Source organism: Calypte anna, chromosome 2, assembly GCF_003957555.1.
Source record: "Calypte anna isolate BGI_N300 chromosome 2, bCalAnn1_v1.p, whole genome shotgun sequence".
Classification (NCBI taxonomy): Eukaryota; Metazoa; Chordata; class Aves; order Apodiformes; family Trochilidae; genus Calypte; species Calypte anna.
The window spans coordinates 131,001,759-131,015,841 of record NC_044245.1 but is presented as its reverse complement, the minus strand read 5'-3'; the positions used below and the strand labels follow the sequence as shown (position 1 = coordinate 131,015,841).

At 35.0% G+C, this 14,083-nt stretch overlaps 1 protein-coding gene across 1 annotated transcript in view; it reads left to right on the top strand.

The window, feature by feature from the left end:
- Nucleotides 1–14,083, top strand: part of UBR5 (ubiquitin protein ligase E3 component n-recognin 5) — a 78,870-nt gene that overhangs the window by 26,123 nt on the left and 38,664 nt on the right. Inside the window, 8 exon segments of the mRNA XM_030444117.1 lie at nucleotides 899–1,048; nucleotides 2,977–3,188; nucleotides 8,482–8,598; nucleotides 8,678–8,788; nucleotides 9,526–9,680; nucleotides 11,570–11,687; nucleotides 12,472–12,656; nucleotides 13,351–13,460. Of these exon segments, the coding sequence (XP_030299977.1) occupies nucleotides 899–1,048; nucleotides 2,977–3,188; nucleotides 8,482–8,598; nucleotides 8,678–8,788; nucleotides 9,526–9,680; nucleotides 11,570–11,687; nucleotides 12,472–12,656; nucleotides 13,351–13,460 (1,158 nt within the window).

The window sequence follows — 14,083 nt, the reverse complement described above, 5'->3', positions numbered from 1 at the left end:
ACCTGCCACCAGGATGAAGGAGGGAAGTAGGACTGTCCTTTCTGTAGCAGCAAGATGGCAGTCAGTTTAGTTGTTTTGTCTGTACAAACTACTGGACTTCAATAAATTACATGAATTTTCAGTAGTCTGTTTTGTGTGTGGATGGTAGCCGTAGCTTAGTAAACGGAAGGAAATTGTTCTATACTTTATAACTATGAGTATTTTTGAGAAACTGAAAGTTTTCTAACACAGAAACCAGTGCAGTCACTACTTTTAGTATTTTTCATGGGATTGGCTTGGCTTTTTTTTTTTTTTTTTTTAACTGTGTGGTAATAAAAATGGTGTAGCTACCGTTTAAAGCTTTATTCTGAGAGCTACAAGCTACTAGCCTGTGAATTAAACCAGTGTGTCAGTCTCTGAAAGACATATTCCATGGAGAAATGTTACAGTTTTTGACATCAAAGACATGGCTATGTGAAGGCCAGATTTCATCATCAATTCTGTCCTCCCTTAATTCTGGGTCATCTTTGGAGTTCTGTGTTACATGCATGAGTGTGCATGTACATGTTTGCATATGTATCTATCTTACCCTAGTGCTTTGTCCTTTCAAGTGACAGGCTAAAGTTTGAATTTCTGGGTTACAGAAAATGTCTTTTGGGCAAGTCTTGTTTGGGAAATGTGGTTAGATGAGTGTCAGAGAAGTTCTTGTAGGGAGATTGGTTTTGTTCATTAGTTTGCTAAGCTTGATTGTAAATGTGGTTGCATAGGAGGCACATGAGTTTGCACTGGTGAATCTGAAGAGCAGAAAATTAATAGATAGGTTTTGTTTTGTTTTTAAATATTTGTTTAGTTGATGGTCTCTCTAGCTGATGTTTTAAGTAGCTGATTATTCACTTAAGACCCTTGTCTCCTCTTATAGAGGATCTTATGTCTCTTCTGGATGCTGACATACATTCTGCTCACCCAAGTGTCATTATTGATGCTGATGCTATGTTTTCAGAAGATATTAGTTACTTTGGTTATCCATCCTTTCGGCGCTCATCACTTTCCAGGCTAGGCTCATCCAGAGGTAATTTTGCACCTTTTTTTCTTTGTAATAAGTAGTTTGCTGTGGAAAAAGCTAGTGATAGTACACACTGGTGGTTTAGATTCTGATACAATGCGAAAGTAGACTGTGATATGGTGTCAAATACAGAGTAGACAAATAGACTGTTACTGACTATCAAAATTGTTAATGCATTATGAATATTAGAAGGTAAGTTCTGCAAGAACCTCGCTAGTCATTTATTTAAAATCTAGCTGTTAATCATTGGTGTTGCAAGGTGGTGTGAATTTTTGCATGTTAAGTTTATTTTAAACTGTAGTGTAAGTACCTACTAATACATAGATTGCATTACAAATATTTAATTTGGCTCAAAAAATTGAGTAACAGTTGATGACACTCAGCATTCTTAATACTTTTCCCTTTTTTTTTCTTCTTATTTTTCTTTTCTTTCTTTCTTCCTTTCTTTTGGGTTGCTCTTTGTTCACTGTTCTTCACATTTACTAAATTGTCCCATGACAGAAATGACCTTTCTGGAATGAGGAACTTTAGATACTAAAGAGGGAGAAGAAATCTAAATTTTAGTTTTTGGAAACATTTTTGTAGTTGGATAAGGAGAACTATTGGCAGCTGATAAAAAAAACCTCTTGGAGCAGAGATTTAACAGATAATTCAGCAATTTCTTACCTTTTTGAAGCTGTTGTGCAGATGCCTAGAGTATTTCCAAACTGTTAATCCAACCTCTGCTGTGATTGTTTATTTGAATCAGTTCTGTTGCCTTTCATGAACATGTTTTAGTATATTAATTGCTGAACAGTTAAGTTCCTGTTACAAAATTATAAGTCAGGGGTCAGTGTGATGTTTGCTAGAAAATCAGTACAGTACTTTATGAAATATATTTGTAAGACAAGCTTTCATGTTTGGCTTATGTAAAAATTTTCCCATTTGTCTAATACAGCAAAAGACCCAAGACTTGGCAAAAAACTATGATATAAAGAATGTGGTCATCTCATACACGTAATTCCAGTTGATTTTTGTGAGCATAAGTGAAGTATTTGATAGGTTAAATGCATTATGTGCATGTACAAATATTCAGCATCTGACATAACTCCTAAATTCCTCCTTTTTTTTCCTTTCCTAAGGTTATTCTATATAAGACGTTACCAAGAATTTTATAATCCTTATTTTCCATGCATAGTTGACTCTTGGAAAGTTAGTTTGATTACCTGATTTTAAAAATTTATCTGCATGAGCGAACTGCAGAGTACTGGCTTTAGACAGTTTATAGGCCAATTGGAGGGGAAGCATTTTGGTAAGGAACATTTTCCTACAAGGATCCTTTTTTAAAACTTGTCTGACTCTTGAAAAGTTTTCATTTGATATACTCAAAACAGATAAACTTCGATTTAATAAATCCAGTCCTGTGGAATATTGCTTTAAAGAAAAGGGGTTGGATTATCAAACATGTATACAAGAGCTTTTTTTAATGCTTGCTTTCTTTAACCTTTACAAATCACTTGTTTTTTGGGGGAAATTTGTTATGAAACTCTCTAATAAATACTCTTTTTTGGTTTGCATAAAGATATCTAACAGACTGTGCAGATTTAGATTTCTTTGTTACTACATTGATAAAATAATACTGAAAAAATGTGCATTTTGTAATATAAAACTTTCAATTGCTATGTTAGATGTATTTGGCCTCTTATGATGTAAGAAAAAATGCTTTAGCAGTTGTAAAGTGCACATAACTCTTAAGACTTTATTTCTAGCTTATTTTGTGTTTAGTAATTCTAAAGTACATGTTCTTGAAAGGATTAATATATTGAATGTTGCATGTCAGGACTTGATTTTTAATCTGTGTGAGTAGATTTAACTGCTGTTAGTTGCATCCTGAAGGGTCTTTACTAGAGAGTGGCTTACTTTTATCCCACTGGTGTGACCCAATTGCATACCAGTTCTCCTTCTTCCCTTAGAGAGAGACTCTGAGCTGTTGCGTGAACGTGAGTCCGTTTTGCGTTTGCGTGAACGGAGGTGGCTTGATGGAGCCTCGTTTGATAATGAGAGAGGCTCTACAAGTAAGGAAGGGGAACCAAACCTGGACAAGAAGAATACACCTGTTCAAAGTCCTGTTTCTTTAGGAGAAGACTTGCAGTGGTGGCCAGATAAGGTACTGGTTATTAATTTTTTTAATTATTTGCATGCTGTCCTGTATAGTTGCTTAGTATTTCCAAATAAATACTGTTTTTCCTTTTTCAATACCACATCCTAGTCTATGTGAGATAATGTAATGAAACATATTCTTCATTTTATGCACTTAGGAAATTATAACTAGTTACACCCTTACAGCTGTGCTTCTCTTACTGCTGTTTTAGTTTTCCTCTCCATGTGTTTTGAAGGCACTGGTCTACGTCATAATGTTGGTTTTTTTTCCCTATATTTTTACTTAGGTCCTCAAAGTATTTAAGAGGCAATAGGAAAGTCATGAGACAAAGTGAAGTATCCTTCATCAAGGGAACCTTTTTTGATTAGCGTTATTATTCTCAGAGATACTTTCAATTTGAGTGCATTAGGCTTTTAAATAACAATGCTGAAAGTTTACATTTATTCACAGCTGTGGTTTGAGTTAACAGTAACTTTATATGAGTATTGATTGTTCCTTCAAAATCCCTTTGGCTTTGATTTGTAACCCTAATCCATTTTCAAGGCAAGTAGTTCCCACATTGGGCATAAGAATAATAGAACATCACCTATATGTTGCTAACTAGTGATTTTCTTTAAGAGTTACCTGGATGCTTGAAAAGAAAACCAACCACCAAACATCCTAAACCAAAAAACTTCACAGGAATCAATGTGATAACCAGTACTTATTAGGCCAAATTTTATATACTTGGGGTGTCTGTCTAGTGCCATTTCTGTTTGTATCTATAAGGTTCCTGCTTTGCTGTGTCACACTTTCTTTCTCTGTTTTTTCCTTTTTGACTAAGTATAGGCAGAGCGCTTGAAGAGGGAGGTGAATTCAGAGGCTTATTTTTACTTAATGGCAGTCAGCTCAGCCTTAGCTGTTACCATCTTCATTTGGACATTCAAACTGAAAGATAAAGATAGCCACAAAATAATGTTTGTCTAATAGTTGCTTTCCCAACCAGACCTTTTATGTCTAAAGTGTGATTTATTTTTTAATTTTATTTTTTCAGCCAGTAACTTTGAATTTCTGTGTCAGTGAAAATTGGCAGCTTTTGTCCACCTTGCTATGTTGTAGTGGTAGAATGGGAGTTATCTGGCTCAGATAGAGAGATATCAGGGCTTTTAGCATCAAAGAATAAATGTAGTTGATATTTGGAATACTAACTTATCGTTTTGATTTTCACTGCAGTGTTTTGGTAACATTATTAAGGCTTTTATTACTATTACTGGCTTTGTTTTGTGGGTTTATTTGGTTGCTTTCTTTTCCTTTTCCTTATTTATTTATTTATGTACTGTTAGGTTTTTTGTTCTTTTTTTGTTGTTGTTGGTTGGTTTTGTTTTATTTTGGTTTCTTTATGACTTCATGAATGTTCTTTTAACCCCATTCTTCTCTCTGGCCCTGAAGCTTAGTTACTAAATTAAGTTGGGGTTTTTTTGTTTGTTTGGTTTGGTGGGTTTTTTTGTTTTTTTTTCCTGAATGGGGTTTTTGTTATATGTGAACTAAGCAGATCTTGCCCTTGGGCAATTAGTAGGTTATTTTGGCTATCACTTATGGAATTAACTTGCTAATTGCATGCTTGTTCAATTTAAATATACTGAACTTCTTCCAAGATACCTGTTTACATGTGCACACATATAAACCATGGCTTCCAGTTAAATGAGGGTGTCTGACTGGAAAAGCCTTTCATCTTCATCCAGAAGTAGTCAAAGGTTTCATGCGCTTCTTCAGATGAGCATTCATAAGAATGTTTTCTGCATCTTTCTTGCCGTAGCCCCACTCTGAAGTATTTTTCAACAGAAATTATCCAAGGTTAATCCTCAGAGATTATTTAACTGAAAGGCCAGTGCAAATGTTCCTTCCATTTTGAAAATCGGGAAGCAGATCTTAAATTGTTAATGGAAAAGACAGTAAGCAAGGGGTAGAGAGAAAAGTACCTGAGGAATTGCTAGGAAATAATTTGCAAATGTTTTTCCTTTTGATTTTTCATTATTTTGACATTTAGCATTTGAGACAAAACTTAGTAGTCTATAATGAGGACAGTTAACTTGCATTTGTGGGAGGTAAAGTACCAACCTTAAAGGAATAGTTGAAACTTCTGGAAAGCTGTTAGTTTGCTCTAATGCTTCAGTTTTACCCACAATGAGACTGATGATGTTCACAGAATCACAGAATGTCTTTGGTTGGAAGAGACCTTCAAGATCATCCAGTCCAACCGTTGACCAACACTGGAAGCTCAGCACTAAACCATGTCCCTAAGGACCAGGTCCACACACCATTTAAATAGATCCAGGGTTGCTGACTCCACCACTGCCCTGGGCAGACTATTCCAATGTCTGACAACCCTTCCAGAGACAAAATGTTTCCTAATATCCAGCCTGAACCTCCCCTGGTGTAGCTTGCATCCATTTCCTCTGGCAGTTTGATTAATTCCCAAAGCATGCAGCAAATAAAAACTGTCCCTGTTTCCAAAGGCATAAAATAGTGCCTTGACTACATTAATGTTGCAAAAATTATTAATTGGAAAAGAAACATATTACTTCCAGCAAATGAACAAGATCTTTGGATGTATGTTTTGCTTGTCCTGGTAAAAACATCATGGTGCATAGGTACAGAGTTTTCTCCACCAAATATGTGAACAGAATTCAAGTCCCTGAATGAATTCTTCTGATAGCTCAAATCTTGTTGGATTTTAGTACTATTAGTCTCCACTGCCACATAGCAGCATTGTGCCATGTGTGATCGATCCACTCTGTAGTATGGCAGCTATAGTAAGCCACTGGCACAGGCTGCCCACGGAGGTTGTGGAGTCTCCTTCCCTGGAGACATTCAGAGCCCACCTGGATGTGTTCCTGTGTGACCTGCTGTAGGTGACCCTGCTCTGGCAGGGGATTTGAACTCAATGATCCTTCGAGGCCCCTTCTGACCCCTAAGTTTCTGATTCTATCTCCCCTTTTTTTCCTGGTAGATGGTAGTTCGGTGCCAGCTGAGCCTTTAGTTTGTTCAAGTAGGTATATTCTTTTTAGCTATTGAGATATTAAGATTTTGTCAGCAACCTTCCATCATCTTCAAGACGGTAATTTCTCTGATCTGAAGTGAGACTTTATAGCTGAACACATAACACACCAGTTACAGAACCAGAGCTATAATGCTGTTTGTGCATTTTTGTGTACACACTTCGGAATGGCCTTATGGAGACATGCGTAGCATTGGTCCCAATTTTTTTATCACAACAGTGAATATGTTGGTGTGAGAGAAAAATTGTGAATGGCATATCTCTGTTTCTTTAGTGTGGAGCTTGTGGTATAAAACTGTTTATAAAAAGCTGTAAAACATATTAGCAAGATCACCAGTCATAGTGATAGTCTTGGAGCAAATATGAATTGCATTCCATGCTTTGAGGCATTAGGCCAGATAACTTCTGAAGATTCATTTATGGTAATGAAATAGAGATGCATCTCATTAGACTACATTAGGTTCTGATGGCAGTTTTTCCTCAGAATATGCAGTATTTATATGGTGGCAAGTATTAATCATGACCCAGATTAGCATTTGTGCTTCTTCTCTGCAGTGTTGGTAAATGCCCTCCAGAACCAAATGATTCTTACAATTTGAGTAATTCTAGATCCTGTTACCAGGATGTAAAAAGGAAACACTTGGGAATGCTTTTATCCTTTCCTGCTGTTTTTTCTTTCTCAAAATACTGATGAAAATAAGACATTTACTGAATCCTGTATTATTCAAGGACACGCTCACACCTTTTGAAATGTATACTTCTGGGCATGAAAATAGTAAAAAACCCAGTGAATCCAGATTTATGAAAGTAAGAAGGTTTCTACTTGAAAAGCTGTAGCTGAAAGAAAAATCTCTTAATGTAGGGCACAAATAAGTGTACCAAATAGGGGGATTTTTTTTTTGTTTTAGTGGTCTTGACGGGAGTTCACTTTCCCATCAGAAGGCTGAATTGCTTAAATGTGGTATCATGTCAAGAAGAGAGACAGCTAATCAGTACAGAGAAGACTAGTTATCATCTACCTGTCTTTCAGATTTGTAGCTGTAAAAGTCCACATTTGATTTTACACTAGTTTAAGATAAGGTTTGGTGGTTTTGGTTTTTTTTTTTTAAAGTTATACTCTCCCTTAGGTGGCAGGTACTTTTTTTAGTTGTTACAAGTAAAGAAATGTAGAAAAAACATGTTTGTCCTCTAGCTGCACTAGCTGTGGAGCAGTGAATGGACAAGCTTTACAAATGTTTGTTAGTAAACAAATGTTTTGTGAAGTAACTCAGATACACAAGTCTGCAGTTAGAGGTTCATCTCTATGCAAAGAGGAACAGGAACGTGGAAAAAAGTGAGGTTGTAACTGTTGTGTGGTTGCTGCAGCATTGATATTTAACCAAATTGAAGAGGTTGGTAAAAACAGGTTTCTGAAATCCAGGTGTAAGTTACAGGATGAAGCAATTGAACAGAGTGGTACTATTTAAATACCAGAAAGATGCCATATGAGTTTTGGTAGCATGCTAAAAAGAAGAAAAGGGTGCGTGTGGGGGACAACCTATAATTAGAAGCTTTTGCAGCATACCAGGCCATAATGCTGTATTAATGTGACATGTAGTACTTGATCTTGTTTGCAGTTGTGTATTTACTTTCAGAAGTGAAAGACAAGAACTATTTGATGAGGAGGCAGTGAATTTGATAATTGATATTTCAGATAGTTAAAAATTACCTTCATGAATATACCTAGGAGTAGAACAATGGAATTGTGTTGATTTTTTGCTTGGCTCAAAAAGCCAGAATTTTAAGAGGGAATTTAAAAAAAAAATTACAGATATCAGGACATCATCCCATCTTTAATTCTGAAAGCAGTGTTGTGTTCTTAAAATATTGTGAAAGTTCTTAATAAACTGTTCAAGTTAATCACCATGCATATGTTATTGCTATATAATATATTTAACACTGTATATTTATATATAATATATAAATATTTAAACATAATATATATATAAAAATATATATTTAATATGTAATAATATATAGCTATATAAATATCTTTCCTTCTTCCTTCATTTTGTCAGAAGCAGTAATGTGTTTTGTGTGAGTTTGAGGGCATGCTCAGCTTGAGACAAGCTGGATGTAACTTAACTTTCAGCTTCAACATTCATGGGAATTCTGAAAAAACCCCCAACAACTTAGCAGTTACAAGTTTGTTTTTTTTCCCTATGTATGTTTTTATGTATTTATAATATTGCTGTCTTAGACTTTGTATTTCTGTATTTGTAGGATGGAACAAAGTTTATTTCTATTGGAGCTCTGTATTCTGAGCTTGTGGCTGTTAGCAGTAAAGGAGAACTCTATCAGTGGAAGTGGAGTGAATCAGAGCCTTACAGAAATGCACAGGTACTGTATATCTTTAAATTCATAGTTTCAGAATTATTTATATACTTTGAGAATCTAAAATATTTTCTTGTTTCCAAAGAATCCTTCGCTACATCATCCACGAGCCATGTTCTTGGGATTAACCAATGAAAAGATAGTGCTTCTTTCTGCAAATAGCATTAGAGCAACTGTTGCCACTGAAAATAACAAGGTATGAGATGGGTGCTGTTTGCAGAATTTGACAAAGCTGTTTTTCTCAGCTACTTGCAGTATATTACAGAGAAGTTGATTCTTCATCAGTTGTAGAAAGTACTTAATTAGTTCATCCATTCCAATTGCTTTACTCTATGCACATGTAAAAACAAAGTAGAAACTCAACTGGTGTTCTGTAAAAATGCAAAAAACCCATAAAACACAAAATCTGGCAGATTTACAGGTAAAACAGTGAAAAGATAGCTGTTTTACTTGATTGTCTGAAATACTTGAATTTTTGCTGTTACAGTAGAAACTGACACTGGTTTAAGAATAGAGAAGCTTGTAATGTTCTGTGTATATTTACTAGAAAAACTAAGGGCATTGAAGCTTTCAGTGCTATAAAGTAAGCTAACTAAATATACTGTTCTGCCATGTTAAGCGTAAACTTTAAACTGTTTGGTAAATTATATGCACTTATGCACTTGTTGAAGTATTTTTATGACACTTTTTTTTAACCTGTTGTGACTGGAACTGGAAATAGAGGAAAAAAATCTGGCAGGCTCTTTTCTGGGGGAAGAAAGGGTGTCAGGGTTGGTAGGGTATAAAATTTATGAGGGAGTAATTTGTTTTTTGTGTTGTCGTTCTTTTTTTCCTTTTAAAAGGAGTAAATACTGCAATTAAGATTCAACTTTGCTTTTTCATTTCCCCACCCCTCCTCCACCTTCTTTGTTCCTTTTTTCCCTTCCTCCCTAGGTTGCTACATGGGTAGATGAAACTTTAAGCTCTGTAGCTTCTAAATTAGAACACACTGCACAGACATACTCAGAGCTTCAGGGAGAACGGATCGTTTCTTTACACTGTTGTGCTCTGTATACCTGTGCTCAACTAGAGAATAACTTGTACTGGTGGTAAGTAAATACTGTGTTTTTCATGTACAACAGTGTAGATCCATTGGATGTCTTCATGTCCCGGGCTCTCAGCTGCATTGCAAATCTAATAAACCACAGCTGTTTTGAGTCTTGTATCTGTGTGCTTGAGCTTTGATTCCCTTTTTGAATTATGTTTATTATCTTTAATATCTAGATCTTTGGGATCCAATTATAATATCTTTAAGGAATAATCTTATTCTTTTAGGAGATATGTATAAATGCTCTAGTGTTCACTACTACACAGTATCAGAGAACAAACTTTATGGCTTTCAGGCCACTTTTGGATTATAAATATGGAACAAACTTCCCCACACATGAGGTCCACATTCTTCTCTCAAGCACTGTTAGAAAAATTTGGTCAGTTAGTTTGTGACCCAAATCTTAAAGAAGGGAGAAATAAGATCAGATGCTCCCTCTGGAGCTTGTTGTTAAAATACAGCATTTGAAAACATTGTAAAATACAAAATTTGACAAGTTGATAACTAACACTAATTTAAAATAAAATTTTAAAAAAACCTCCTCAAAATAACATTCCCAAGAGAGTTCTGAAATTGATTTCTAATTTGAATGCATTTAATATTTTTAACACATGGTCAGAATACGTTATTTTTGTCAGCGGTCAGGAGTCATTGCAGTACTTATGCTTGAAGCTTAAATAGGTTTGAAGCATGGATGGGTTAAATATTAGATGGTGGTTTGAAAATCCAAGCACTGAAAACTGATTTGATAAAACAGCTTTCTCATTAAATTCTAATAACTCCTTGGAAAATATTTAAGTATAATTGCAGCTAGGATTGTAAACTTAAATACAACTGAATTTTATTCTTATAGTTCCAAATCTCCAAATTATAGCTCTCTGGATTTTGGCTGTTTCATTGTGTCAAAGATGACATACCTCTTTAATTACCAAGAGTAATTCCTCTTAGTGCAGAAACTAATAAGCCATAACATTGGAGATACCTGGCTATTAGAACCCGGGTTTTTTACTGCTTTTAGAATAAGTGCAATATATATTAAAAGATTTATTAACAGTTATATATAATCTTTGAGAGCAATTTATTTATTAATCAACATGGCCTTTCTGGGAAAGCCTGAAAGTCAGCAGTGATGATTTGATATTAATCAGGTTGACACAGACAGTAGCCTTTGTTACTATTGATATCCTTATTTACAATGATTTGTAGTTCACTAGACAGAATTTCCATTCCCAGCACTGACTGATGATTTTCATGTTTTATTTAACATGATCGAGGTTTTCAAGTGAAAACATCTAACTGTATAACCCACTGGGTAAAACATGAGGTATCAAAATAGTAAGCATGCTTCACTGTGAATGTGGGAGTTTTCAGCTGAACTGAGTGGATCCAATTGCAAAAAGATGTGTCCTCTTTTCACCTCTTGCAGCTTAAATCATAGAAGTCCTAGACTCAGTCAGCCATGTCTCTGATGAGAAAGTGAGGCTTTTAGAATTTAAAAAGAAATGACTGCAAAGTCTGGAAATTACAACTGGAGTTGGGAAAGCTGTCCTCAAGTTCAGAGGGGACAACCTGCAACTTGAGAGCTGTGACTGGTGCATACAGTCTGCAACAGAAGTCGTGGAAATTTTGAACTGGAAGGAAAGCTGTTTGGCAGTGATGTATCACGTGCTCTCCTTCCTTATCCTAATCAACTGAGTAGCTTAGGTGAATTTGGAAAGTGAGAGTGAATATAGAAAAAGATGTCATTTCAGCAGCATTGGGATTTTGGATAAGGTGGCACAGATATTTGTGTTTGATTGTGACTACATTGTGGAGGTGGAATAAAGTGTTTGGAGTTAAACACAATGTATTTAATAGTGTTTCTAAAAAATAATACGTGTTTTTCCACAGGGGTGTTGTTCCTTTTAGCCAAAGGAAGAAAATGCTAGAAAAGGCCAGAGCAAAAAATAAAAAGCCGAAGTCTAGTGCTGGTATTTCCTCTATGCCAAACATTACTGTTGGAACCCAGGCAAGTGCAGCCATCACAAATGATGTTTTTACAGTGCTATATCCTTACAACCTGCTCTTAAAAAACCTAAAACAAGTTAGGTTCTATTCTCTCTATACACAAAAGCATGTCCTGTTAGTGTTGTTACTGTTTTTTCAAGTATGATTATTGCTGTAAACACAGAGGAACAAGCTGTATTCATACGAAGTACTTCTGTTTTAACTTATCTACTGACCCTGTATTGTGAGAGGAAGCAAGTATAGAAATGTGTTTATCAGTAGAGCATATACTTTTGCAAATGATCTGGTGTTTTAAGTATCAGCACTTTGGGTTAAGTATGAGTTTGGTTTATTTATGTGATGAGAGGCTTTTGGTATGAAGCTTTTAACAAAGAAGTTAATGGCTGGTATAGAACCATAGAATTCTTTTTGTGATTTAGTGCTAGAACTAGTATGAGGCAAAACAGCTCCTTCCCAGGTAATGCATTTCTTTTGATTCCAGATCCATTCTAATAAACTCTGGGATGAATTGTTCCTACTGTGGTTGAACATCTAAATATTATATATTTTAAAGCTGCACTGCTAAAGCTTTTACCTTCTGCTGTGAATTGCAGTGCACCCTCTTCTTTTTCTCAGCAAAGTGCAGAGTACATTGTGCTAACTTTTCATCATGTAGTTACATAAACTGTAAACTGGTTTGGTTTGGTTTTTTTGCTACTACATTTATCACCAAGAGAATGCATGCATATATAATTTCCCTCAGTATAATGTATTGTTCTCATAGAAATAAATATTTTTGTCTGTAGGTGTGTTTAAGAAATAACCCCCTGTATCATGCTGGAGCAGTTGCTTTTTCAATCAGTGCTGGAATTCCTAAAGTGGGAGTGTTAATGGAATCTGTTTGGAACATGAACGATAGCTGTCGATTTCAGCTTCGGTCACCTGAGAGCTTGAAAAACATGGAGAAAGCTAGCAAAACTACTGAGGCAAAGTAAGTGTTGAGAACACACATACACACAGAGCTTTTCTTTGGTAGTCTCTTGAATTGGTGATTAAAAATAGGAAAGAAGGAACCTCAGGTTTTTATCCATTTGAAATTTTTGCCTTCTTTACAAGATTCTGGCTTTCTTTGTAAACTGCTGAATGTGCAGAAAGGTGTCTCAGTTATGTGAAACTATTATAGAAATGCAAAATGTAGAAGGAACTAGCTGTTTTCAGGCCCTTCATGGCAGGGCTTCTCCATAGTTGAAAAAAATAAAAATAATTAGGTTGACAGTTGCCATTTAAATGCTTCTTAAAACAGATTTAAACAGTTTTAATAAAAGCTTGAAGAAGTTCAGCAGTTCTAGAGTTCCAGGTTACTGGAATAAAACTATTAGTATAAAACTAATAATTCTTCCTGTCTTCAAATGAAGTGTGTCCAAGGACACACAAGGACTACTATTTTCTGTAGTATTTTATCTATGCTCAGTAAATATTATAAAGGTAATCCCTGATTAAGCAGCATAGCATCATTTCCATTAGATATATAACTTTGCCAGTTAAGATGATGGTCACTAGTATGGAGTTATTTCATTGAAGTATTACTAAAGGAACATGACTGGGACATACCAGCACTTTGTCCATTGTCATGGAAAACATTTCAGATTTTCTTTCTTCATTCTAAGTAACACCTTTACTTCTAGACCTGAAAGCAAACAGGAGCCAGTGAAAACTGAGATGGGTCCTCCACCATCCCCAGCTTCCACCTGTAGTGATGCATCTTCAATAGCAAGCAGTGCATCAATGCCATATAGTAAGTAATGGGTATACTGTAGTAACCTAAAATATTTGTGTAGATAAGAAGGCTTCATAAAAGACAGTTCTGTGAACACCTGCATTAATTTTAGGATGGTTTTTGGGCTTTCAGTCTGACCTACAGTATCTGCTAAGGCTTTTATAATAGACTAGATAATCAGTGAATTGTCAGTATTAAATTTAAATGTATAAGCAGTGACTACTTGATGTAAGGGGTATCTAAGCAAGCATTGATTCTCAGAATCAAAAGTTACCTTCAGGAGCTGCTAAAGAGGAAGTCTAAAAATAAAGTTGTTTATGTTTAATTGCACTGTGATAGTGAGTTTCTTTACAGCCCAGAAGTTGGACTTCTTTTTTTTTTTTTTTTTTTTTTTTTTTCCTTCTTCTTTTTTTTTTTTCTTCTTTTTTTTCTTTTTTTTTTCTTCTTTTTTTTTTTTCCTTCTTCTTCTTTTTTTTTTCTTCTTTTTTTTCTTTTTTTTTTTCTTCTTTTTTTTTTTTCTTTTTTCCTTCTTCTTCTTTTTTTTTCTTCTTTTTTTTCTTTTTTTTTCTTCTTTTTTTTTTTCTTTTTCCTTCTTCTTTTTTTTTTTCTTCTTTTTTTTTCTTTTTTTTTCTTCTTTTTTT